The sequence below is a fragment of the Polypterus senegalus genome, chromosome 11, assembly GCF_016835505.1.
Source record: "Polypterus senegalus isolate Bchr_013 chromosome 11, ASM1683550v1, whole genome shotgun sequence".
Lineage (NCBI taxonomy): Eukaryota > Metazoa > Chordata > Cladistia > Polypteriformes > Polypteridae > Polypterus > Polypterus senegalus.
In genome coordinates, this window is record NC_053164.1 from 81,332,917 (window position 1) to 81,358,614 (window position 25,698).

The following is a 25,698-nucleotide window of genomic DNA, read 5'->3' on the forward strand; positions in this document are numbered from 1 at the left end:
ACCTACAGAGCCCTGAATTCAAAGGCGCCCCAAAATCAGAGTGAAAAAATGATGTGGCAGGCTAGTCCATTTTGCCAAAATTTAATTACAGCAACTCAAAATTATGCAGCACTTTGTATGGCCCCTGTGTTCTTGTATACATGCCTGACAACATCGGTGCATGCTTCTAATGAGATGACAGATGGTGTTGTGGGGGATCTCCTCCCAGATCTGGACCAGGGCATCACTCAGCTCCTGGACAGTCTGAGGTGCAACCTGGTGGCATTGGATGGACCAAAACATAATCTCCCAGAGGTGTTCTATTGGGTTTAGGTCAGGAAAGTGTGGTGGCCAGTCAATGGTATCAATTCCTTCATCCTCCAGGAACTGCCTGCCTACTCTCACCACATGAGGCCAGGAATTGTTGTACACCAGGAGCCACTGTACCAGCATAGGGTCTGACAATGGGTCCAAGGATTTCATCCTGATACCTAATGGCAGCCGAGGTGCCTTTGTCAAGCCTGTAGCGGTCTGTGTGACCCTCCATGGATATGCCTCCCCAGACAATCATTAACCCACCACCAAACTGCTCATGCTGAATGATGTTACAGGCAGCATAATGTTCTCCGTGGCTTCTCCAGACCCTTTCACTTCTGTCACGTGCTTAGGGTGAACCTGCTCTCATCTGTAAAAAGCACAGGGCACCAGTGGTGCATCTGCCAATTCTGGTATTCTATGGCGAATGCCAATCGAGCTGCATGCTACTGGGCAGTGAGCTCAGGGCCCATTAGAGGACATGGGGCCCTTGGGTCACCCTCATGAAGTCTTTCTGGTTGTTTGGTCAGAGACATTCACAGCAGTGGCCTGCTGGAGGTCATTTTGTAGGGCTCTGGCTGTGCTCATCCTGTTCCTCCTTGCCCAAAGAAGCAGATACTGGTCCTGCTGATGGGTTATGGACCTTCTATGGCCCTCTCCAGCTCTCCTAGCGTAACTGCTTGTCTCCTAGAATCTCCTCCATGCCCTTGAGACTGTGCAGGGAGACACAGCAAACCTTCTGGCAATGACACGTATTGATGTGCCATCCTGGAGAAGTTGGACTACCTGTGCAACCTCTGTAGGGTCCAGGTATCGCCTCATGCTACCAGTAGTGACACTGACTGTAGCCAAATGCAAAACTAGTGAAGAAACAGTCAGAAAAGATGAGGAGGGAAAAATGTCAGTGGCCTCCACCTGTTAAACCATTCCTGTTTTGGGCGTCATCTCATTGTTGCCCCTCTAGTGCATCTGTTGTTAATTTCATTAACACCACAGCAGCTGAAACTGATTAACAACCCCCTCTGCTACTTAACTGACCAGATTAATATCCCATAAGTTTCATTGACTTTATGCTATACTCTGATTAAAAGTGTTCCTTTAATTCTTTTGAGCAGTATATATATATGTGTATATATATATATATATATATATATATATATATGTGTATATATATATATATATATATATATATATATATGTGTGTATGCCCGAGTTGCCTCGAAAGCTTGCATATTGTAATCTTTTTAGTTAGCCAATAAAAGGTGTCATTTTGCTTGACTTTTCACTACATTCCTAATGGTTAACATGGTACAACACCCTAGTACTAAACAAGATAAAAACTTAAAGCATCAATTTCCTCTGTAGTTAACAGTAGGGGATGCATGGTATAATTCTGTCAGCACTCTGAATCAGACTTTTGCTTGCATTTGATACACTGAGATATCACTGCACACACAAGAGAACAGAAAAGTAAACAGGGTCTGCTTACTATATTTTTTCACAACAGTGACTTATTTTGAAATTAAAAGAATCAGAGAATAAATTAATAATTTTATTTTTGATTCTGGAGTTTCTCTCTCTCTAAATGTGCTATATCTGCCTAATTATCTTTTTAGCAGAAATCAATCATGTCCTTGAATGAACATCCTAGGGATGAGCCTCATGTTTCTATCTAATACAGAAAGCCTGTAAATGTTCAACTTGTCACTATTTTTTCCTCTTTTTTTCTTGCCAGTGCTGATTTTGCTGTCTGGTTACATTGTAAATACTGCCACCGCCATAACTCAATTGTCAGAGCAATGTTCAAGCTATAAAAATCTTATTGAAGTTTTACTTCTCACTTGAGTAAAAGATTACTGACCAGATTGGAATTAATCACTACTGCATCGATATATATTTTTTATACATTCTTTTGTTAGTCTCAATTGAGTGAGAGAAACAAAAAAAGAGAAAATTACAGCAAAATTACCTCTAACAGGCAATATTTCACAAATGAGCCAGGTATGTTTAATATAAAAGTATGTCACTCAAATATACTTTCATATGAGTAAAAAATAATCAGTCTTGAATCAGATATTTTAAGCAACACAAGACTTTCACTGTGATATGCAAAACATTACATATATTAATAATCTGCATTATGCATCCTATAAAAATAAAGTTTTTTTTACCTGTCCCAGCTGCTTATGAACCAGTTGGAAATATTTCGAAGACTGACGGGTCCACCCCAGATTGAACGCAGCTGGCTGTGCTCTCCTGCATACGATGTAGTAAGAGGGGATACATAAATGGGGTAGCCAATGGGTTGATCACATGAAGAGTTTATCATATTGCGCAGAGCTTGCTTAGCATTTTGAATGCTGCCACGTTCAGGATTTCTATTCCTCAAAAACACTAATTCTTGCTGCTGTCCTGCCCATAACCCCCGAACACATTCCCGGTTTACCTTAGAAGAAAAACAAAATGTGAAAGTCATTCTAATAGTAAAGACAGGTAGATAATTGCTGTATATACAAATTTAAGCAGAAGTTTACCTTGATTACTCTGAAGCTTAGAAATCTCTTATTCAACATTATAATCTTGTATTCATCACTGCCATCATCCATGACATGGCGCAAAGCTAACAAAGAAGGCTTGTTAGTAAGAATAGCTCTACGCCATACTGGGTCACCTTCATGAGAAATCAGCATTTTTTCTTCATTAGCTGTGATTGCATCATATAGAACAATAGGATCTTCATACTCATCAGGAGATGTAAAGTGATCCTAGAGAGAAGAAAAAACATGTCTAGGTAGAAAACATGGCAAAAGGTCGCTTCATTGGTGTTTAATACACAGTAGGATATGACCTGCAACCTAATATTTTATTGTCCTTTAATTCAAAATAGTAGTGAAGGATTTTTCTAAATAATAATATTGCATCAGCAAAATGTTAAATTAATAGTTCATCCACAATAATTAAAAAAAACACTTTTTCATCTTCTATCTGTTCGTTTTTTTGAATCTACCTTATAGAAGTACAAGGAGATTGAGCCCATCCTGACTGCGATAAACAGTAAAAAGGAAACAATAAGTACTGTAATCTTTACATTGCACAAGGGTTTAGAACTTGAAAGAATACATTATAAAAAGGAGTAGATTGTAATATCTTTGCAAAATGAGAGGATTATCGCAAAGATTAAAAAGCTAATAAGGCATCAACCTTTCAACACATGCTCCTTGGACTATCAGCAAAAAGCAGTTATGCTTAAGATGGATAACACAATGTAATATTGCGTACAGTTCGTGTCTTTATATGTTTGTGCTGAAGAACCTGAAGCTTGTAATGTTAAGTAAACTACCATCACGAGACACAAGTCAGAACTGTTTAAAATTATGAAGTAAGCAAGTTTTTCCTCAAAATGTACGTCCTTTTCCTACGCAATGTCAAGTATTATGATGCATGCCAAATCTGCCTGTGATTCATTGAGAGCAGCATATGTATTGCAAATCTAAAATGTTCCACATGGATATACATTTTGGCTGTAGAACTATATATAGTATTTTGTCAATATACCTCAGTATAATTCTTTTATTTCAAGTGAAAAACAAAGGAATATTTTTTGCAATTCTTTGGTATATTTTTAAATTAATAATTATTATGGTAATAAATGTTTAGTATTATGCAAATATACAGTATATTAATCACAAATGAGAATAAATAAATTAGAAAGCATTAGGGACATTTCATTTGTAAAATATGTACGGTAAGCTTTCTTGTCATTTAATAATATGAGAACTACAATAACATCAATGTCAAATATACCTGATGCAATTTCAGAGACATGCGTACTCCAGGTGCCACGACTCTATGAAGGAGGTCCATGTCTGCAAAGACCCATTCATCTCTAGGTGAAGTGATCCGGAAGTCTCCTTTAAATAGCGCATGTAACCCATACAAAAAGGGTTCCAGACTGCCATAATCAAAGACCAGAAACATAAATCAGGAAACATACTACCATGAGTACCATACTATAGACTGTCCACATTTAATCAGTAATCAAGAAATACACCTACTTTTAGAGAAATAATGAAAAGACAAGTGCTTAATTATACACATTTACTTAAGTAGGTTTGGCACTATAAGGTGCATTAAAGTGTCAAAAAGACTTAATGACGATAAAATTCAAATTGCTCATTCTAAAGACAATAATACCCCTACCTACCTTGCAGACATACTATGTGATGCAGTGCCCAGAGCTCTGCGGCCTAGTATACACAGTCCAAAGCACAAGGTCACAGCTGGAGAGTCCCAGTTACATTCTAGAATCTGATGAATGAATGGATAAATATAATCAGACAAGTACAGTATAACTGTCCATACTGTATCAACATTATTCAAAAAACAAAACAAAGAAAAAACACTTTTACAGATTTTTTTTTCTCTCTGAAAACAACTTCATTCAAAAACTTACAATCCATTTGGGAAACTTGCACACTTACCAATAAAACAACGCTTAAGTTTTGTTATATGTAAAAAGATCTAGGGGATTACTATTATTTGTCATGAGGTTCTCTAACATTATTGGGAGTTGAGCAATACACAGTATGTGGAAAATCTAGCAATACACTATTGAATTGTTCTATATTGTAATGTATGTTGAAGGAGTACTCAAAAAATAAAAATCAAAAATGCAATTTGATTTTTGCAGTCTGATCTGACACAAGAAAACGATATCCATTATCGTCAGCTCTGACAATACCTTTGCTAAAAAATATTTTTTATGAGGCTAATCAACAATCTAGGGTTGCAGAGATTCAACTTGCAAATCCTTCATCAACTTATTTTCCTATAAAGTGATAAAATAACAATAATAATATGAGTACAATAAACATGCATATACGGTGCAGATAGTACAAACAGTTCATAAAGTAGCTCAGGTTGTACAATATTAGTTGTAGTGCAAGTTTACAGTGACGTAATTATGAGCAGAAGCAGTTCTACCGGGAGCATTTGGTGGACTGATTTAGTGCGTTTATGTCTCTTGGGATGAAACGGTTTCTGAGCCTCAAGGTCCATGAAGGAAAGGCTCTGAAGCGTTTGCCGATTGGAGAAATTTAAACAGACTGTGGCATGGCTGCGTGGAATCCATGCAGATGCTAGTGGCTATCCTTAGGCAGCAAACGCTATAAATGTCCTCCAGGGCTGAAAGCTATATCCTGATAATCCTCTGTGCTCTCTACAAAACCCACCGTAGAGCTTTTCGATCAACTGTAGTATAGTTTTGATTTCCCACTCAGATACAGTGGGTTAAAATACTCTGAGTGGTGCACTGAGAGTAACAAGGCTAAAGCAGCTATGGTATTTGGAATAGTTTGTTCATTCTGTGCACCATTATATTGTTACAGATTGATTACAATCAAGGGAAATCACTCATGTGAATCTGAAAAAAGGGAGACCAAACAGAAAAGGTAGCACTGCTTTGATGCTGGGTGAAACCAGTTTGTAAAATGGAGCAAAAAAGCTGCCATGAGAATGTGTTTGGCTTCACGCCAAGTTTAGTTATTACACATTGCAATGTGTGTGTTGAAATGGGCGTGCGCAACATTTTTGTGTATACGCACCGTTTACACATGAGGCTCCTGGTTATTCATAGGAACCTGGCTTCTAAAATGCCATGTAAACCCTTATTCTACTTAGAGAATTCAGGTTATTGGTCTCTGAGAAACCTGGTTAATTCATGTAAATTTTGCATGTCTGTTGTATTCTGTTAGCTTGTGATTGTGTTAGTTTCATAAACACTTTCAGCAGCCACTGGCAGAAGCGTCCAAAATACTTCCTCCAGCAGATGCTCAGATGATTGCATTACTCCTTCTCCTGGCTGAAATAATCTTGTCTCAATATTTCAGAAATTGCTAAATTTATGTTGATGAGCGGAGTGTACAATGGTAAGTTCAGCAGCACAATCACAGGTACAGTGTTATGGTTAACACAACATTAAGCGTAACATGTCTTATGTAGTCCGATTACTTTTTAAAAGGAATAGGTAATCTGACAAAATAATTATTTTATTGAACTAAAAATACCAGCTTTATTATCCCAGCAGCGCTGGGTGTAAGAAAACAAGCATACATACTGGTTGCAGGGCTCAATTGCATAGTGAATGAGAAAAATGTGCTGCATGCAATTCAGTAACAGAATCTTATTAATAAAGCATCAGCTTAGTTTTCATCCAACTATTCGTTATAAATATATTGAAACGGTGTATTATGGTGGCACAGTGGCCAGTGTTCATATGGTGTGTCACCGGTGGCATAGATCGGGGAATGTAAAAAAGGGAATGAATGTTATTCACTTCACATTACTTGAAGGACTAAACTAATTAAATACTAGAAAACTATCACAGGCTTCATGCTTATTTTTGGATTCATGGCAGCAGATGATGACATTTACCTTTTTTTGTGTAGTTGTTTGATATTGGGAGCATTTTACCAAAAGGACTGCTACACATGTAAACAGAGATTTGTTTTAAGAAACCAGGTTTCTGCCTTAACTGGGTTACTAACTTAATCCTCGTTTTATGTGTGTAGGTAAATGTACTACAATTTGGGTGGCAGCAAAAATTTTAAGAAAATTAGTTCTTGTAAATGCAACATAAATACAAAAACTGCAACTGTGCTGCACAAAATTGGGAAGTCAGAGCTGGAAATCAACAGTTATTTGACTGAGTTGCTTTGCTTTAAAAGATTTCTGCATTGTTGACCATAGACTTTGCTCCATCAATCTGGGAGCAAATGGCACAAACCAAAAAAGGAGTGCTCAATTGTGATGCACACAAAAGCAGGCAAAAGCATGGCATAATTGTTAAACCTTTGCACTTCAAACCCTGTGTTTGTGAATTCAAATCCCACTACTTATACTGTGTGTCCATAAGCAAGTTGATTCACCTGCTTGTGCTCCAACTGATAAAACAAAATAAATGTAACTAATTGTATCTCAAAGATTGTAAGTTGCCTTGGATGAAGATGTCCGACAAATGTAATTATCAAATTTCATAGTCTAATAATCTGTAAGTTCAAATCAATATCTGATTTAAACTTATCAATTAAACAAGGAGCAGATCCTACTGTGCACTCAACATAATGAAAGAACAATTTCTTAAAGATGTACTTTCTTTTTATTAAGTACTTATTGCAGGTTCTAAACAAACACTTCATTCCAAATGGAAAATTAAAACCAAGGATATGTTGTTTCTCTTCTGAAATACAACAAGTCTATGCTCTGAAAAAGTTCTGCTGCAGCATTTGTTATTCTGAAAGGATTTTGATTTGCAATAAATTGTGCTTAATGAATTAATAGCTTGTCAACATCAAGTGCACAACTCTGGTATAATTAAGAAAAGATATCAAATGGTGGTACTAGCTTGGTAAAAGTAACAAGATTATGAGATTCACTCCAAAAACTGAATCACAATGATGATTTGAATAATTCTGGATGATTGCTAGAAAATATACATAGTATTCAACCACTAATCTATTCTTTGACCTGCTTTTTCTAATGCAGTGTTACAGGGAAATGCAGACTAAAGGTGCAATGTCCAGCACCTTGTTGAACCCACGCATTTTTTTTTAATATCGAGTTTGATTGTACCGTAACATTTATTGTTATAAAAAGTATAAATCTACAGTACTGTGTAAAACAAGACCACATGAGAAAATATTTAAAGCCAGCTATGTAGGCATTAAAAATTTAGACACTTGTGAAAACACCACATAATATCAGAATAGACACAAATTTGATCAAAACAAGTCAGTATTTTGTATGGCCTCCTTTAGAAAGCAAAACTGAAGCAATCTGATTTGGCACACTCCTTTTTTGCCACAAAGTAGTAATATGGCATATATTTTCCCAAGTTTCTTTTAGGATTTGCCATAAGTCTTCTTTTGACTCTGGTTGCTTTTTGTTGTTTCTTTTGTCTAAATGAACCCAAACAGCTTTAGTCATGTTGAGCTCATCGTTATCAGGCAACCAATCTGAAATTGTTAGTGTTTCATTGGCATTCTGATTAGGTCTTAACTGTGTTTAAATTTGGTTTGTTGTCATGATGTTTTTATGTTTCAAAGGGCATTAGAGTCACCATTTCTAAATATCTCCTTTGACACAGCACAGTTTTTATGGCTACCTTGCGATATATCCATTTACTTGTTAACTTCCACCACTAGCCAGCTTAGTACATCTAATCACTCATTAATTTGGCAGGTGTGCTGGGATAGAAATGTATCAGATACAGTACATAGAGTGGCTGAGGTGCCTCAAAGAGCGGTATTGAAACCAAACTTATGTTTTATGGTACTATAAAAACATTTAAAGTGCTGTGAAAAATATTAGCCTTCTACCTAATTTACTCTGTTATTGTAAACATTAACGCTGAATATTTTCAAAATTTAATGGCAAAGGTCACCTAATTAAAGAAGTAACATCTTTTTCTTGTTCATACTTGTGTCATAACATTGTCTTGCAAGGATATTTGGAACTGTGTGAAAAAGTAATTGCTCTATTACATTTTACAACTTGTAGTATCAAATTTAGTTGCAGTGAGTAAAAAACTAGGCCAATAAAAAAAAAAAAAAAAAAAAGTTTAATTAAAATACTTTATCAGACTTTCTGATATACAATTACTTTTGTAGTTGCATCACTATTTTACTGCATGGTCAAACTAAGCTACAGGATAACTTGATAAAATTCACAGTTCTTTCACTTATGCCAAGGTGACCAGTATTTCAGATATCACTACATATGAAATATTCTGACACAACGAAACATTATCCATTGTTATTAGCTTTGACAATTTGTTTGCTTAAAAAAAAAAATAGACAGACCTTGGCTGAGGCTATAGAAGCCTGCAATTATTTTTTATTTAAAGACTCTTTGTGACTTCCCTGATAACTTTACACTTTACCTTTGCAGCAATCACTGCTGGCCACTCACAGTACATTCACGTATTGTAGTTCCTTCCATTTTGAGATTTTGTCTCTCACTGTGATTCTGTGCCATCTCAGAACCTTAGAAATGGCTTTGTAGACTTTCCAGACTGTTAAACATAGACACATTCTTTCTTGTCTCTTTAGGAATTTAGTTTGATTGGGCATTATGTGTTCACAGAATCTTTGTACTACTACTGTTTAATTATCTCAAGATGAATTAAAAAATGTACAAAATTTCCATGAATGTGGTGTATAAATATAAATCATGCAAAAAATAAATGTTTCATTGTTGATTTACCTAGATCTTTCAAAGTGAGCCAAGGCCCAATGCAGCAGAAATAGATATTGCATGAGTGATTATCAAATGGAATATCAAGGTGTAAACAACATTGCCACATCAATAATTCTAAAATTTAATATTCTGTACAATTTAAAAAAATGTTTTTTAAATATTGCTTTCCATACATTATTTGCATACTTTTTGAAAGTGAATACAAATGATATTGCATAAAAGAAAAAAAAGAATCTTTACCTTTTCCCTGCGGCTGTTGCAGTGTTGGATCCATTCAAGGTAAACACTGCAGAAAGCTGTAAGAGTAATGCCAGCCATAATACGGTCATAGTCCTCATCTATGTTGAGGTTAAATGTTGGGTCACTATCTACGTAAGAGGGAGCAGTGCAGGGACGGAGAGCTTCCTTAATGGTCTCATTAGCCAACCAGTCTTCCAGCTTTGGAGAGCGCATTACATAATATATAATACTCTATAGGAAGGAAACAAAACACTTTAAAATGTATTCAATAATAACAACAACAATAATAATTATAAAGTGCTTTACATAGTCCGGGGAACCACTACAACTACCACCACCAATGTGTAGAATCCACTTGGATGATGCAATGGCAGTCATATTGCAACATTACACTCACCACACATTAGCTGTTAGGTGGTGAAGGGGTGAGAGTAATAGTTATTTAGAGATGGGAATGACGTTGCAGAGTAGACAAAAGTTAAAAAGCATATTTATTAAAATATCAATAATAAGATTTTGCCAACATATTATTTACCTTAACATAATATGTTATCAGGATTTTGCGAAGATCAAAAACTTGGAGCATAGAGGCTGCATTATTGTCACTGATGCTGTAGCCCTCAAGAACATATTTTGTAGCAGCAACTTCCCAAGCTAGCCAGCGTTGCCCAAAGGCTGCATTGAAGGACAGCATGTGAGGAAGATGTCCAGGCTCACAGCAACAGCAGCCTTCATCCTCTTCTACTCCTTCTGTGATTGCTTCTACTTCTCTCTGCTGGCAATAAGTTCCTAAAAGAAAATAAATTTACCTTAGAACAGAAAATTTATAAACACATTAATTACATGCCAACACTGACCATTATATGCTTTACAGCCAAATGTACAGCAGCGTGTACTGAAAAGAAAATTGTCTATAAACAAAACAAGATTTTTTTTTTGGTGTCAAAGCATGGTAAGCCCTTGATGGGTGGGTGATCCACGTAGCCTACTGGTCTCAGCCAGAAAAAAAAAAGCTGTAAGGAAACACAGCCAGGCTCACCGAATGCAATATGGTCAGGTGAAATGAGAGTTGTGAGACAGACAAAAGTGGGATATATCCATTCATACTACACCTTGGCAATGGAAACTAACTTTTAGGACATAGACCGTTAATTTCCCTATTGAGGAAAGAGTTGGCCCTCATGTGGAAGGTTGAAAAATACTGGCTAGATACAGTATGTACAGTGTTGGTTCTGAAACCAATCTTGCTCTCCTCTGTACTCTGAAGCTACCCAATTGGACCCGGTTGGGTCTTTTCATTGATTTGAACCTCTCATCCAGAATAGAGTCAAGTTGAAGACAGGAAAACTGAATGCTTGGTGCACACAAGTAAATGACTACCCTGAGTACTCTGAAAAAGGTCACTACAATGATCACAAATCTCCACAGTAAGAAGGCTACAGGGGTTGATGAAATCCATTCTGTAAAGGCAAGGACATAGGATATTGTAGGGCTGTTCTGGCTAACATCTTCAATATTTCTTGGAACTCTTGGAATCCACATTTTTAAAAGGTAGGACAAGAGGATGTGCTTTAGTTTTCTGAGAAATGACACTCCTCAACCGTCCTGTTAAAGCATCTGCAGTGGTACTGGTATGAAGACCCTGTCACACAGATGAACCTCAGATCCTGGAGAAGCAAATTGGGTTTGACATGGGTCATGGAACTGTAGACCAATTCTTTGTCTTAATATAAATATCCATAGGAAGGTTATGTGAGGGTGCCAACCCTCTCTACGTGTTTTGTGGACTAAGAAAAAAAGCATATGACTAAGAGACCACTGGTATGTTGAAGTCAATCAGAAATCATCTGATTCACTTCAGATGACCGTTGGTGATCAGTAAATTTGCTTATCGAAGACAACCTATTTGTTCACTATCGGCTTTAAGCTTTATGGTAATTTGGTTCCTTATGCTACTTTAAAACAAAGTAACCTAGCCACAGGGGATGCACAAACCCATGTGTTTCTTCATGTGTCAAACCTGGATAAATTGGGGAGGGATATGTCAGGAAGGGCATCCTGTGTAAAATTTTGATAGCTCAATATGCAGACAACAATACAAATTTCCATACCGGATCAGTCAAGGTCCGGGTTAACAATGGCCACCACCAGTACTGTTAGCCAACAATGTACTGGCGGAAATTGGGCTACTGTTATCTGAAGAAGGAGAAAAGGAGTGGGGAGACGTCTAAAGCAGGAGGAGAGGAGGAAGGTAAAGAGAGTAGATCTGAGGACAGGAATTTTAAATGCTGCCAGTATGACTGGTTAGGGGAGAGAGTTAGCTGATGTGATGGAGAGAAGGAAGGTTGATATATTGTGCATACTTGAACAGTATGTCAAGAGTGCTTTGGATATGAAGAGTGTCAGACAGAGTGATGATTATGAAGCTGAAAATCGAAGGTGTGATGATGAGTGTTGTTAGTGCATATTTCCTGCAAGTTGGGTGTATGATGGATGAGAAAGAAGATTTCTGGAGTAAGCTGGATGAAGTAATGGGCAGTGCACCTAAGGGACAGAGAGTGATGATTGGAGGTAGACTATATCCTATGCAGGAGAGTCAATCTGAAGGAGACTGAAGATGCAAAGTGGTGGCAGGGGAAAATGTAGTTAGGCAGCATAGGATGGTGGTCTGTAGGATGACACTGGAGATCAAAAAGAGGAGGACAGTGAGGGCAGAGTCAAGGATCAAATGGTGGAAGTTGAAAAAAGAAGACTGCAAGGTTGAGTTCAAGGAGAGGTAAGACAGGCACTGGGTGGCAGTGAAGAGTTACCAGATAGCTGGGCAACTACAGCAGATGTAGTAATGAGCTGTACGAGACATTGGACACTAAGGAGGGAAAAAAGGACCTGTACTGAATGGCTAAACAAAGGGACTGAGCTGGGAAAGATGTGCAGCAGGTTAGGGTGATAAAGGATAAAGATGGAAACGTACTCACAAACGAGGAAAGTGTGTTGAAGAGTACTTTCAGAGGCTGATGAATGAAGAGAGAGAGAGAGAGAGAAGACGATGATGTGGCGATAGTGAACCAGGAAGTACAATAGATTAGCAAGGAGGAAGTAAGGACTGCTATGAAGAGGATGAAGAATGGAAAGGCTGCTGGTCCTGATGAAATATTTGTGGAAGCATGGAGGTGTTTAGGAGAGATGGCAGTGGAGATTCTAGCTAGATTGTTTAATGTGATCTTGGAAAGTGAGATGATGCCTGAGGAGTGCAGAAGAAGTGTACTGGTACTGATTTTTAAGAATAAGTGTGATGTGCAGATCTGTAATAACTACAGGGGGATAAAATTGATGAGGCACAGCCCAAAGTTAGGGAAAGAGTAGTTGAAGGTAGGTAGATAAGAAAGGAGGTGATGAGTAGTGAGCAGCAGTATGGTTTCATGCCAGGAAAGAGCACCACAGATGCAATGTTTGCTCTGAGGGTGTTAATGGATAAATATAGAGAAGGCCAAAAGGAGTTGCATTGCATCTTTGTAGACCTGGAGAAAGTATATGAGAGGGTGCCTCAAGAGGAGCTGTGGTACTGTAGACGGAAGTTGTTGAGATCCAGAGAACTATGTTAGAGTTGTACAGGATATGCACAAGGGAAGTGTGACAGTGGTGAGGTCTGCGGTAGGAGTGACAGATGCATTCAATGTGGAGGTGGGATCAGGGATTGGCTCTGAGCCCTTTCTTATTTGCAATGGTGATGGACAGGTTAACAGATGAGATTAGACAGGATTTCCCGTGGACTATGATGTTTGCTGATGGGCACTGATCTGTAGCTAGAGTAGGGAGCAGGTTGAGGAGACCTTGGAGAGGTAGAGATATGCTCTAGAGAAGAGAGGGAATTAAGATCAGTAGGAACAAGACAGAATACATGTGTGTAAATGAGAGGGAGGTCAGTGGAATGGTGAGGATGCAGGGAGTAGAGTTGGCTAAGGTGGATGAATTTAAATATTTATAATCAACAGTAAAGAGTGATGGGGATTATGGAAGAGAGGTGAAAAATAAAGTGCAGGCAGGGTGAAATGGGTGTAGAAGAGTGTCAGGAGTAATTTGTGACAGACGGGTATCAGCAAGAGTGAAAGGGGAGTGAAAGGGAAAGGGAAGGTGTACAGGATAGCGCAAATTCTTGCAGTGTTAGTTTTCTCTGTTGTTCAAGGTTTTCTTAGTGTTATTCAATGTTTTTACATTTAGTTTACTATTACGCTGTGCTTTCTATGGTATAGTTAACTATATTTGTGCTTAAAAACTTTATTATAAAAAAAATATATTTACATACAGTTCATACGGTCTGGAACGGATTAATTGTATTTACATACAATCCTATGGGGGAAATTACTTCGGTTCACGACCAAATCGGGTTACAACCAGAGTTTTGGAACGAATTATGGTCGTGAACCGAGGTTCCACTATATTACTGTCAGACAAAATTACAGGCATTTTACGGAAATACAAATCAGTATTACTGAGAGAGAAAATTAAAGGCACACAATACAGTGACGCATACTACAGCCACATACAAGGTCCATTGCCATTTAATATAGACTGTTCCTACTAATGTTTATGTACTACTGTTCTAGCGCCCGTTATTGTAACAGGCTTAATGTCTAGTGAGGAATAAACTCCTATCACACCATTTGTCCCAGAGGGAAAAAATAGTATTCTTTTACAGGAGATGCACATAAATAAAAAGAATCAATCTTGGCTGAAGAGAGGCTGGTTTGGTGACATTTTTCACACCAGATACAACTGTAATCTGCAACAGTGAAAAGATGACTCCTGGGATCTTTAAAAAAAAATAATAATATGAAACTAGCAAATAAAAAAATTTAAATGGGCAAATGTTTGAAAGAACCTAGAAATCCATTGTCCAATATCTTTGTTCTTTTACACATTTAAGCTTTTCTTTTCACTGTGGCAGATGACACTGGTAGTTGGCATGTATTATTTAAGGAAGTTGACAAAACAGGAACTGTAAAAGCCATGTCACATTAGATGACTTTTTAAGTGATTTTTGGCCTTCATTTGCATAATCACAGAGAGCTGGAGGCAGTCCGCAGAGCTCTCCCATGGCAGCTTTCATAGAATGTGATTTACTCAGACAAAGTAAAACAGGCCTGATTGTGTGTTTAGGTATAAGGTCAGGTTCTGTATGCAAGACAGCTGGAGTGCTTATCCAGAAGTACAATTTATATAATACTAGGGGGCTCCATCCCCTGCTCGCTTTGCTCGCCAACCCCTGTGTTTGTTTAATCGGATATACAATTTTAGAAGCGTTCTTTTTTCTTTGGAATCATTGCTTTAACGGGTGCAGGACCACAGATTCTCACAGCGTATTATCCATTATTGTGTAAATCCACGTTTTGTGCATTGAATGATGTAAAGACGAAAAGACTTTGTTTTCCACTCTGCGCCTTTTATTTTTGACCTCGATTTGTCCTGCTATTTTCTCTTCAAGATCGCAGTGAATTTTGATTCCGTCTTTGGAGACACATTGTGACAACACAACCTCTCCAACCCCTCCTCCTCCCCCATGTCTCGCACCCCCCTCCCCCCCTTACTGCATCAATCAGTACCCCGCTATCAGTCTTCCGTGCTGTATTCTGCCCTCCCTCAATCGGACGTACAGTGACTTAAAACTAAAAAGCCTTCAACTTGGCTGGGACGCTACAATACAGTACTTTCGAATTTTACTGCTTTCATATTCTGTACCTTTCTCTGCATGTGCATTGCGCCATCGTTTGTTTGAGCCTTTCGAATTCTACTGCTTTCATATCTTCAAGAGATTGCTTTCAATCTCTTATCTGCCTTTTTCTCTCTCCAACGATTTTGGGTCTGTTTTCTCTGCGCTGCTCTTTCATCTTTGCTGAGACCACAGGATCTGTGTGTGCTATGTGCTGTGCCTTTACATGAACTGCTTTTGGGTCTCTTTTCTCCGCGTTGCTCTTTCTTCTTTGCTGAGAGCACATGGCTATGCTCTTATTTGATAAGAAGGGCATGTCTTGCAAGAATCTCATGTTCCATGTTGCCATGAGATGGCCCTGGGACAATCTCTTGGCACCAAGTCTCATGTTTACGGTCCCCACGGGACTCTCTGTAGCCAGTCTTTTTTGTCTCATGGGTCTTTTAAATGTCTTCCGAGAAATTCACATATCATCACCCTGGAAACGTCCTTTCCGGGATTTTTTTTTATATATACTGTATATAGAGAGACAGTGATAAGGAGTAAGAAATGCAAGTATTTTGGACCTCAGAAATGAAAGAGAAGCTCATCCTTCTGATGTCTCATGTTTAATGTTATTTTATGGAACTGAAAAAAATAAAAGGTTGAACTTGCTGTATCTGTTGGCCCTTTATACAGCCCTAACTCTGTGAGGAAGCATGCTATTGGCTGTCTGAAACTAACACGATAACAGCATTAAGTGGGCTCCAACAGCATTTTAATTTGAACATACTAAAAAAATGTCTTATGAAAGAAAATTATTCTGGATTAGCAAAATACCCACGGAGAAATAGTGTGTTAAAGAAGTTATGAAAAAGAAAAAGAAATATTTAAAAAATAATGTAAAATGATTGTCAATGTAATTGTTTTGTCACTGTTATGAGTGTTGCTGTCATCAAGGATTTGATTATCATTATTTTTTTCAATCAGGTTCGTATTTGGAGGATGTGTTGTGTTCAAGTTATATTCCGTGTTTGTCAACCGTTGTAAAGATAACAGGTTTTATTCATCAAAGTGTTCACTACCCCAATCGGTACTCGTGAATCTAAGATGTTTAACAGGTATTCCCGGTATTAAGTTGTGGATTTGCCTGCGAATATTTAGCGGCAGCGTGCCTATGAACTTAATTTAAACTTAAGCTTTACACATTGCTTTCCTATTGATATGTCTACAAAGGTTTGTTCAGATTCAGAGGGTTGTTCCTTTCTTACTGCATCAATAAACAGCTCCCCTTCCTCTTTATCTGAGACATCACACACTGCATGCACAGGTTTACCTTTCCCAGTCCTGCAAAGTCAGTTCACGTGAGCCGCTTGGAGTACATGCATCGAAGGTTCTCAGCTGTGCTTATGCTATCTCATGCAATGTTGGGATGTCCACGGCTTTATTTAATGTTAGCTCAGACCTGGCACTTAAAAGTTTCTCTTGCACTTTTGCTGAGTTTGTGCCAAACACTATTCTATCCCTGACCATCTCATCTTTGTTTGCATAAGCACAGTCCTTCACCAGCAATTTTAACTCAATTACAAAGTGATGAAAAGTGTCGTTTATACCCTGCGTCATCTCATTAAACTTGTATCTCGCGAATATCGTATTCGTCTTAGGCATGACAAATGCCAGCGTGTCTATGAACCTAATTTAAAGTTAAGCTTTACACCTTGCTTTCCTATTCGTTTGCATAAGCACAATCCTTCACCAGCAATTTTAACTCCGTTACAGCAATTCTAACTTCGTTACAAAGTGATGAAAAGTCTTTTTTATACCCTGCGTCTTCTCATTAAACTTGTATCTCGCGAATATCGTATTCGTCATAGGCATGACAAACGCCAGCCTGTCTATGAACTTAATTTAAACTTAAGGTTTACACCGTGCTTTGTTTCCGAAGTAGCTGCACTTATGAATATGCTTGTATGCGTCACTCGGTTCATATTCTTTTGCTGCCTTCTCAATTGTGTAACGCGTTTTTTGCTTAGCGCTCTTTGGAGCTCTTCCTTGTTCTCTGCATACTGTGTTCACAGTCAGTTCATGTGAGCTGCTCGGAGTACATGCATCGAAGGTTCTCAGCTGTGCTTGTGCTATCTCGTGCGATCTTGCCATGTCCACGGCTTTATTTAATGTTAGCTAAGACCTGGCACTTAAAAGTTTCTCTTGCACTTTCGCTGAGTTTGTGCCAAACACTAGTCTATCCCTGACTATCTCATCTTTGTTTGCATAAGCGCAGTCCTTCACCCGCGAATATTTAGCGGCAATGTGTCTATTGGATTGCTGCCGACGGACGGCCTTATATGGGCAGGCACTCAATTACGTGGGAGGCATGACGATGAGGGACGCAACTCGAACTTGGATGCAACCGAGCTGCAGGCTATGGCCGTATATATGTACATAAGTAGGTTCCAGTTATGACCGTTACGCGTATTTCGAAATGAAACCTGCCTAACTTTTGTAAGTAAGCTGTAAGGAATAAGCCTACCAAATTTCAGCCTTCTACCTAAACAGGAAGTTGGAGAATTAGTGATGAGTCAGTCAGTCAGTCAGTCAGTGAGGGCTTTGCCTTTTATTAGTATAGATTCTGAATGTTAAGTGTTCCAGGAGAAATGGACAACAGCATTTTTTTCTGGGAAACAAACTGCAAATCCACTTGCTTATTTTGCTCAAGGCAACTGGCTGTTCCCAAAGAATTTAATATTTGAGGGCACTTTGAAACCAATCTTAGTAAAAAATATGACAAATATACAGGATAGTTATGGACAGACAAGGAAAATGAGGCAATTGCAGCTCTTAAATTGTAGCAAGTCTGTTTTCACTTCTGTGCGACAAATGTGGCTGTGTGCATCAGCATGGAGACCGTATTCTGAAAGGGACTTCATGAAAACATGCATATGGTGGAAAGCTGAACTGGTGTATCCCACATATAGTGATAGGCTTTTGCTAATATAAGTTTGTCAAGACAAACAGGCAGAAGACAGATTCAAGGAAATTAAAGCAAGACGGGACAGACAATTAAAAGAAAAAGGCATTTATTTGATTATTAATTGCAATAGAAAAGAGCACAGGTGTTATGGTTATGGCAGCAACTGCATTTATAATCAGATGTGTAAATAAACAAGGAATAAATTGGACTTATGCTGTTAGTCAGGCCAATGATGGTGTACTGCCAATGTGTAGGGAAAACAAAACTGGGGATGCGGCCTAATTCCAAGAAAAATTCCAGTCAAGCGGAGGTAAATATTTTTGCAATTCCATTGTATTGTATATCAAGAATCACTATGCAGCAAATCACTTATACTGAATTACATCACACATGTTATCAAAACATTGAGTTTCATCTGCACAAAAGAACTGACCCACCACCAGTTTGATGCTTTGCTGAATGAGTACTATGCTAGCCATAGCCTCCTGGTACTAAAAAGAGGCAAGGTAGCTAAGGTGGGGAGTCATACTCAAACATTTTTTATGAAATGTGTATGGAAATCTTCCTTTTCAAGAATCAAAAGGGGAAAACAGTGACAGAATTGTTTGGTCCCAAATGGACTTCCATTTATGGTGCATATTACTGAGCACTTAAAGGTCGAAGCAATCTTGTGACAGAGTATTGTGATAGCATCTGTGTGTTTCTAAAGAAACTAAATCTGTGGGAGTTGGAACTCATGGAGAACAATCTTGTACATTTCTCCTCTCTGTGAGATGTCAGTAGTGCAGACAGTGATGAAAACATTTGTCAATGCAAAATTAAAATAACACTACTTAAGAGTTTCAGCAGTATTTTTGTGTCCTGAACCAACCTGAGCAGTAAATTAGAGTGCTTACTTTGCAATTAACCATAAATCAGTCTGACATACCAGAGGACCTGCAAATGGAATTGACTGATTGAAATTGCAATTCTGTGTTGAAGGACAAATTTGCCAACACAACACCAGTATGCTGCTGCTGGAGTATGTGAATTTCCCCTTGGGATTAATAAAGTATCTGTCTATCTAGATCCATTTTATCAGTATCTTGCACCCACATACCTAAAACAGACAGCATTTGCCTTAGTAATTTTGTGCATGCTTGGAAGCAGCTATATTTGTAAGTGTTTTCTTTTATGAAGACACATAAATCAAAACTGCACTCTCACTTGACACACAGACACTTGAAGGACATAATTCAAGTTACTGCTGCTCAAAGGCTCAAACCAGATATTGATGAGCTGGTTAAAGCCTAAAATATGTGTTGGGGAATTCTAACGAGTGGCTTTGACTCATTTATTTGTGAACTGATGTTTTTCATTAGTAGTGAATGTGCAGTAATCTAAAAAAATATTGCTATTCAGTAGGTAGCTTATTAATGACAAGCACTGCCACTTAAGTGGTTTTAGCAATATGTTTATTCACAGAATTAGAGAAATACAGTTTAGCAATGTAAAGCAATAACTATTTTTACACTGATGTCTAACAATGATTTGAATAAATATCATAATTAAATTATATTTAGGCCCATATTAAGTAATGACAACTGATCAGTCCCACTTACTTAAAATTTTTAAGTGTGCTCCGCCACTCCACAAACAAGCCTCCCATCCCTGTTTAAGACTAACCTGTCCTTGATTTAGAGCAATGCCTGTCAACCTTTTTTGCTCCACTACGCCAGTCTATCTTTTCAAATTCATTGGCGACCCACAAGACAGCAATTGAAGCGGGGGGCAGATGATGAAATTAGCTCAATAAGAACGACGAGTTGGGAATCATCCTTGGTGAAATCAGCACAATTATAAAAGCAAGGGAATGGGGGCTGGGAATGTTGCCATTTTTGTTGTAATTAGTATGATTAAAAAGTGTAGAAGGCATCCCCATTGGTGAAATCAGCAAGATTAGAAGAGATGGTTCCCCCTTTGCAAAACAATCACTATTAAAACAGTGTGTGGAAAGAGTCAGGGGGTCATTAGGGAAAGGGGTTTTCCCCCATGGAGAAACATGTGTGATTAGAAACGGGGAGAAATATCATGCAATGCTATTGATCATTTTACTGGACGGGGCTGGAGATTGCAATTGCCACTCACAACCCACCAACAGCAACGCATGACCCACTGATTTAGAGGACTTTATTCATGATAATGTAAAGGGGTAACAGGAAGAATAATAATATTTATATTTTGCTGTTCTCGCTATTCAAAGCATTTAGACAGAGGGAACCACTTCAACTGCCATTACTGTGTGGTACCCACCTGGATGAAGTGATGGCAGCCGTTATTGCGCCAGACGTTAGCTATTAGGTTAGAAATAATAAGAGAGATCGCCAATTAGAGACAGGGGATGATTAAGGAGCCAGAATGGATTGGGCCACAAATTAGCCAGGAAGCTGGGATAAATCCTACTCTTTTTGAGGGATGCCCAAGGGATATTTAATGACCACAGACAGTCAGAACATCAGCTTTACATCTCATCTGAAGGACAGTGCCATATTTACAGCCCAGTGTCCCTGTCACTGCACTGGGGCATTGGGATCCACACACAGACCACAGAGAGTCCTCTGCTGGTCTCACCAGTTGAAACCCAAGCTTTTTCCTTGAAGGTCTCCAATTCAACTACTGTCTGGGCCCAAACAAGCTTAACTTTAAGTGGACTATTACTGAAGCACATGTGGTACGAATCCATAAGCACGCTCTTGGTATTCCATGTTATAAGGTGAAAAACTTCTAATAACTGTATTATATTTATAGACTTCATAAGAATGGCTTGGCTTTCTGAGGAAAACACCCTAGAAGAGCTGCTGGTTAAGATGCTGCTAAACACAGGAATGATGGTATTCAAACTGTTCAAGTGAAAGTCTATAAAATTGGAATATCAATAAAAAAACAAAGAAACTGCAGCAATGGAGCACTAAGAGAAAGGAAAGAACACTCTTATTATTATAAAGCAATTGATGGTTTGTAGAAATTATGGAAATGAGAGATCAACAAATCTCTTAGTTCATCACAGCCTGTCATTTCCAAATTTATTAATGTTTGAGAGGTCACAGAAAGCAATGAACCTTGTCAAAAGTTCTATTATTAAGTTTTCTTCTTTCTAAATACTGTAATATATTGTTTAGGGATGCAACTAACAACTAATTTGTTAATTGTTAATTGATTTGTTGGTTATTATGTCAGTGATTAAAAAATGGCAACATTTGTATAAAAGTGCAAGTGATTAAAACAAAATGAATGAGTTTTACTCCTTCACAACAATAGTAAAATTATGCTCTAAAATTATATATTTGCCAAAAACGTTTACAGCAAGCCTTCTTATTAACTTTGAAGTCTTACTTAAAACTTTTAAGGCTGCTCTTGACATCAAAGAGAAGAAGTCCAAAATCATTTTTATGAAGAATGTTTGATTTTATCTGCTAGATGGTAGCAAAGACAGCAAGATGTATTTTATTTCTTCTTTTTCTTTTACAGAATGGCATCAAATACTAATCATAGCTATTGACAAATATTTTGCAAAAGATGATCTGCATCATCTTGGTTTGAATCCTACCTGACAGGGAGAAAATTTTTTGTTAGTTGTGGGAATTACAACTTGAAGACACATGATATCCGATATGGTGTTCCACAAGGCTCTATCCTGGGTCCGCTGTTATTCTCAATCTACATGCTTCCGTTAGGTCAGATTATCTCAGGGCACAACGTGAGCTACCACAGCTATGCTAATGACACACAGCTGTACTTATCAATAGCTCCTGATGACCCTGATTCTATTGATTCACTAACAGAATGTCTGACTTGTATCTCAGAATGGATGAATAGTAATTTTCTCAAGTTAAATAAAGAGAAAACTGAAATTTTAGTGATCAGCAATAATGGATACAATGAGGCTATTAGAAATAAACTGGATACATTAGGATTAAAAGTCAAGACGGAGGTAAAAAGCTTAGGGGTGATTGTTGACTGTAATCTGAATTTTAAATCACATATTAATCAGATCATTAGGACAGCATTTTTTCACTTAAGAAACATAAGTAAAGTTAGACCGCTTATATCACTGAAAGATGCTGAGAAATTAGTTCACGCGTTTGTTTTCAGTCGACTAGATTACTGTAATGCACTCCTCTCAGGACTACCCAAAAAAGATATAAATCGTTTGCAACTAGTGCAGAATGCAGCTGCTAGAATCCTAACTAGGAAAAGAAAATCCGAACACATTTCTCCAGTTTTAATGTCACTACACTGGTTACTTTAAAATTCTGCTTGTGGTTTATAAAGCCTTAAATAATCTCGCCCCATCTTATATATCGGAATGTCTGACACCTTATATTCCAAATCGTAACCTCAGATCCTCAAATGAGTGTCTCCTTAGAATTCCAAGAACAAAACTTAAAAGAAGTGGTGATGCGGCCTTCTGCTGCTATGCACCTAAAATCTGGAATAGCCTGCCAATAGGAATTCGCCAGGCTGATACAGTAGAGCACTTTAAAACACTGCTGAAAACACATTACTTTAACATGGCCTTTTTATAACTTCATTTTAATCTTAATTTAACTTAATCCTGATACTCTATATGTTCAATTTCCTCAAAATAACTATTCATGGTGGCTCTAAAATCGGTACTGACCCCTACTCTCTTTTCTGTTTCTTTTTCCGGTACTCAAAGCTTCATGATGCTCCAACAATGATGGACGGATTAAAAGGCAGAAGTCTACGTGACCATCATCATCATCAAGCCCTTCCGTGAGAATCCAAAGAGGACTGTTTCATTTATGTTAGGTAGAATTTCCAGAGGGGACTGGGCGGTCTCATGGTCTGGAATCCCTACAGATTTTATTTTTTCTCCAGCCGTCTGGAGTTTTTTTGCTTTTTCTGTCCCCCCTGGCCATTGAACCTTACTCTTATTCGATGTTAATTAATGTTGATTTATTTTGTTTTATAATTGTGTCTTTCATTTTTCTATTTAATATGTAAAGCACTTTGAGCTACTGTTTGTATGAAAATGTGCTATATAAATAAATGTTGTTGTTGTTGTTGCATATTGTTGATGATTCAGATTCTCCACTGTCAGATAAGGAGTTTAAACTGCCAGAAAGAACAAAAGCAGAGACACTGATAGTATTGGCAGATTATCCTTAAATAAGTGAGTGAGTAAGTGAGCGGGATCCTCATTGCACTGATTTGGTTTCTTTCCAGACACTCCCATGTCACAGTGAGCTCATTTTTCCTAAACTTAAAATACAGAAATTTCTTACTGGTATGTACTGAAACTACTCCAAAACTTTTCACCTTATTTACATTGTTTGTCTCTGCACTCTCTCTAAACATGGTTAACATTACTTTTGTTCAAGGAAATAACACAAGTAATATATAACAAGGAAACTAATCAATAAAAAATATTGTTGACAGCTTTTTTTTGTAATTATTAACAATGATTATCAATGTCATTAATTAGTTGCTGTGACCTTAATCTTGTTGAGGTTCAGACACCAGTTATACAGAGTGGTGTGCACAGCTGTAAGAGCAGATTGGCTTACACTGTTGTTTTAAGATTTAGATTAAACAGTTCTTAGCGGTCTGGAAGTGGAGCAGTTAAGTGGGCAACAGCGCAAGTATTCATTAATACGGGGGAAAACAAACAGTGTGAGAAGAGAATAAGGAATAAGATGAGGGTAAAGTTAAAAGAACGGACAGAGAAAAGTAAAGTTAACCTCACAGAAGGACAAAGAGCAGGCAGTAAAGAGGGAGAATATTACAGGGGCTTAAGGGATGAGGAAGTACAAAATAGCCGTACCAGTTCTATAATCTAATTTCTTTGGCTTACACTTTTTAGTTCTACAATATACAGTAAATCATTTTAATTAAAAAAAAAAAACGTTAAGGCAGCTTTAGTAATCCTACATCAAATTTTAATAATGAGGCCAGTGAAATGCAAGTTCTATTGGATGTTGATCTTTTAAGACGACGGCTAGGAGGAGCCAGTCTTCTATGAGGGCTACATCTGCAGGAGATACCTTCAGGTTCTTGCAGAGCAGGATGGTGTCTCTGATTATTCTGAAGTGGTAGGCAGGTAGTGACAAGTTCGGGACTCGGTCCTTATGGGGACTGAAGCACAAGTTTGCTCCAGAGCGTCTTGCACAGTGTGTTGCCTTCCTTACATACTTAAAGGTAGTCTTTTAGTTTTGTGATATAAATTCAAAGAGTTAGGTGCTATACGGAGTAGCAGAACTGACAAGGTAGTCTTCTGTTAAGTTCTGCCTGTGTCACACGCTAGTCTATGTATGATTGAGGAGATTAGAAGGCTTAATGCGTGGCTTAAATCTTGGTGCTGGGTAGTAAGGTCACTGGGATTCCTTCTGGAACAGATGGGACCTGTTCCACTGCAATGGGATACATCTGAACTAGAGGGGCACCAATGTATTGGGGAGGTGTATGAGTGAGTTAGTCGAGGATTGTTTAAACTAGGGAATGGTGGGGGACGGAGTCAGGGAGTTTAGGACAGGCCAGGATTTAAATAGTACATGAAGGAACCAGCAAAAGTGTAAAAATAAAAATGCGTAGTAATGTAAATTCTAACCCAACGATTTCAAGTAAAAGGAGCAACACATTAAAAATAGCTTGCCTTAACGCAAGCGAGTTGGAATTGTATGTAGCAGAGCATAATTATTATATTATAGCAATAACGGAAACCTGGCTAAATAACAAAGATGGGGATGAGTATAACATAGAGGGATATGCATTTTTTTAGGAAGGACAGAACATAAAATGACGTGGGGTTGCTGTTGATATCAAATAGATCTTAAATGCAAGTCCTTTATAGTTTGAAAAAGAGCCCCATCTTAGTGTGAACATGTGGCTTTGCCTGGGAAGTATTACAGAAAAATGCCTTATTTTAGGCGTGTGTTATAGACCACCCAATGCAGACAGTAATTTCAACACGTCTTTTTAGTATTATTAATTAATTAATATTTAATTATTTGCTTATTATTCTGAGATATCCTGTATTTATTCAACCCGAGAGGGACCGCTACAGTATATGTAAACACATATAAACATGGCCAACAAGAAGGGGGGTCCGAAAGAATCGAAGACTAAAGCTACATCCAAGCTGCGATCAGCAAGCCCTAGTTCGAGATACGGCCTCTCAGAGACAGACCTGGATCAGATGGGCTAAAGTACAGACTCCTCGGGACCACGGTCCGCTACATCGTCGCCTGCT

The 25,698-nt window shown here is 38.0% G+C and overlaps 1 protein-coding gene across 2 annotated transcripts in view; it reads right to left on the bottom strand.

Annotated features, from left to right (window-relative positions):
• LOC120539264 (pecanex-like protein 1) overlaps window positions 1–25,698 on the bottom strand; it is a 169,497-nt gene that overhangs the window by 19,388 nt on the left and 124,411 nt on the right. For both annotated transcript variants that reach the window (XM_039769172.1, XM_039769171.1), the window contains exons 27-32: window positions 10,325–10,578; window positions 9,790–10,020; window positions 4,499–4,602; window positions 4,099–4,246; window positions 2,829–3,059; window positions 2,466–2,740 (exon numbers count right to left, since the gene is read on the bottom strand). In XM_039769172.1, coding sequence (XP_039625106.1) covers window positions 2,466–2,740; window positions 2,829–3,059; window positions 4,099–4,246; window positions 4,499–4,602; window positions 9,790–10,020; window positions 10,325–10,578 — 1,243 coding nt within the window. The remainder of the gene's footprint in view (window positions 1–2,465; window positions 2,741–2,828; window positions 3,060–4,098; window positions 4,247–4,498; window positions 4,603–9,789; window positions 10,021–10,324; window positions 10,579–25,698) is intronic.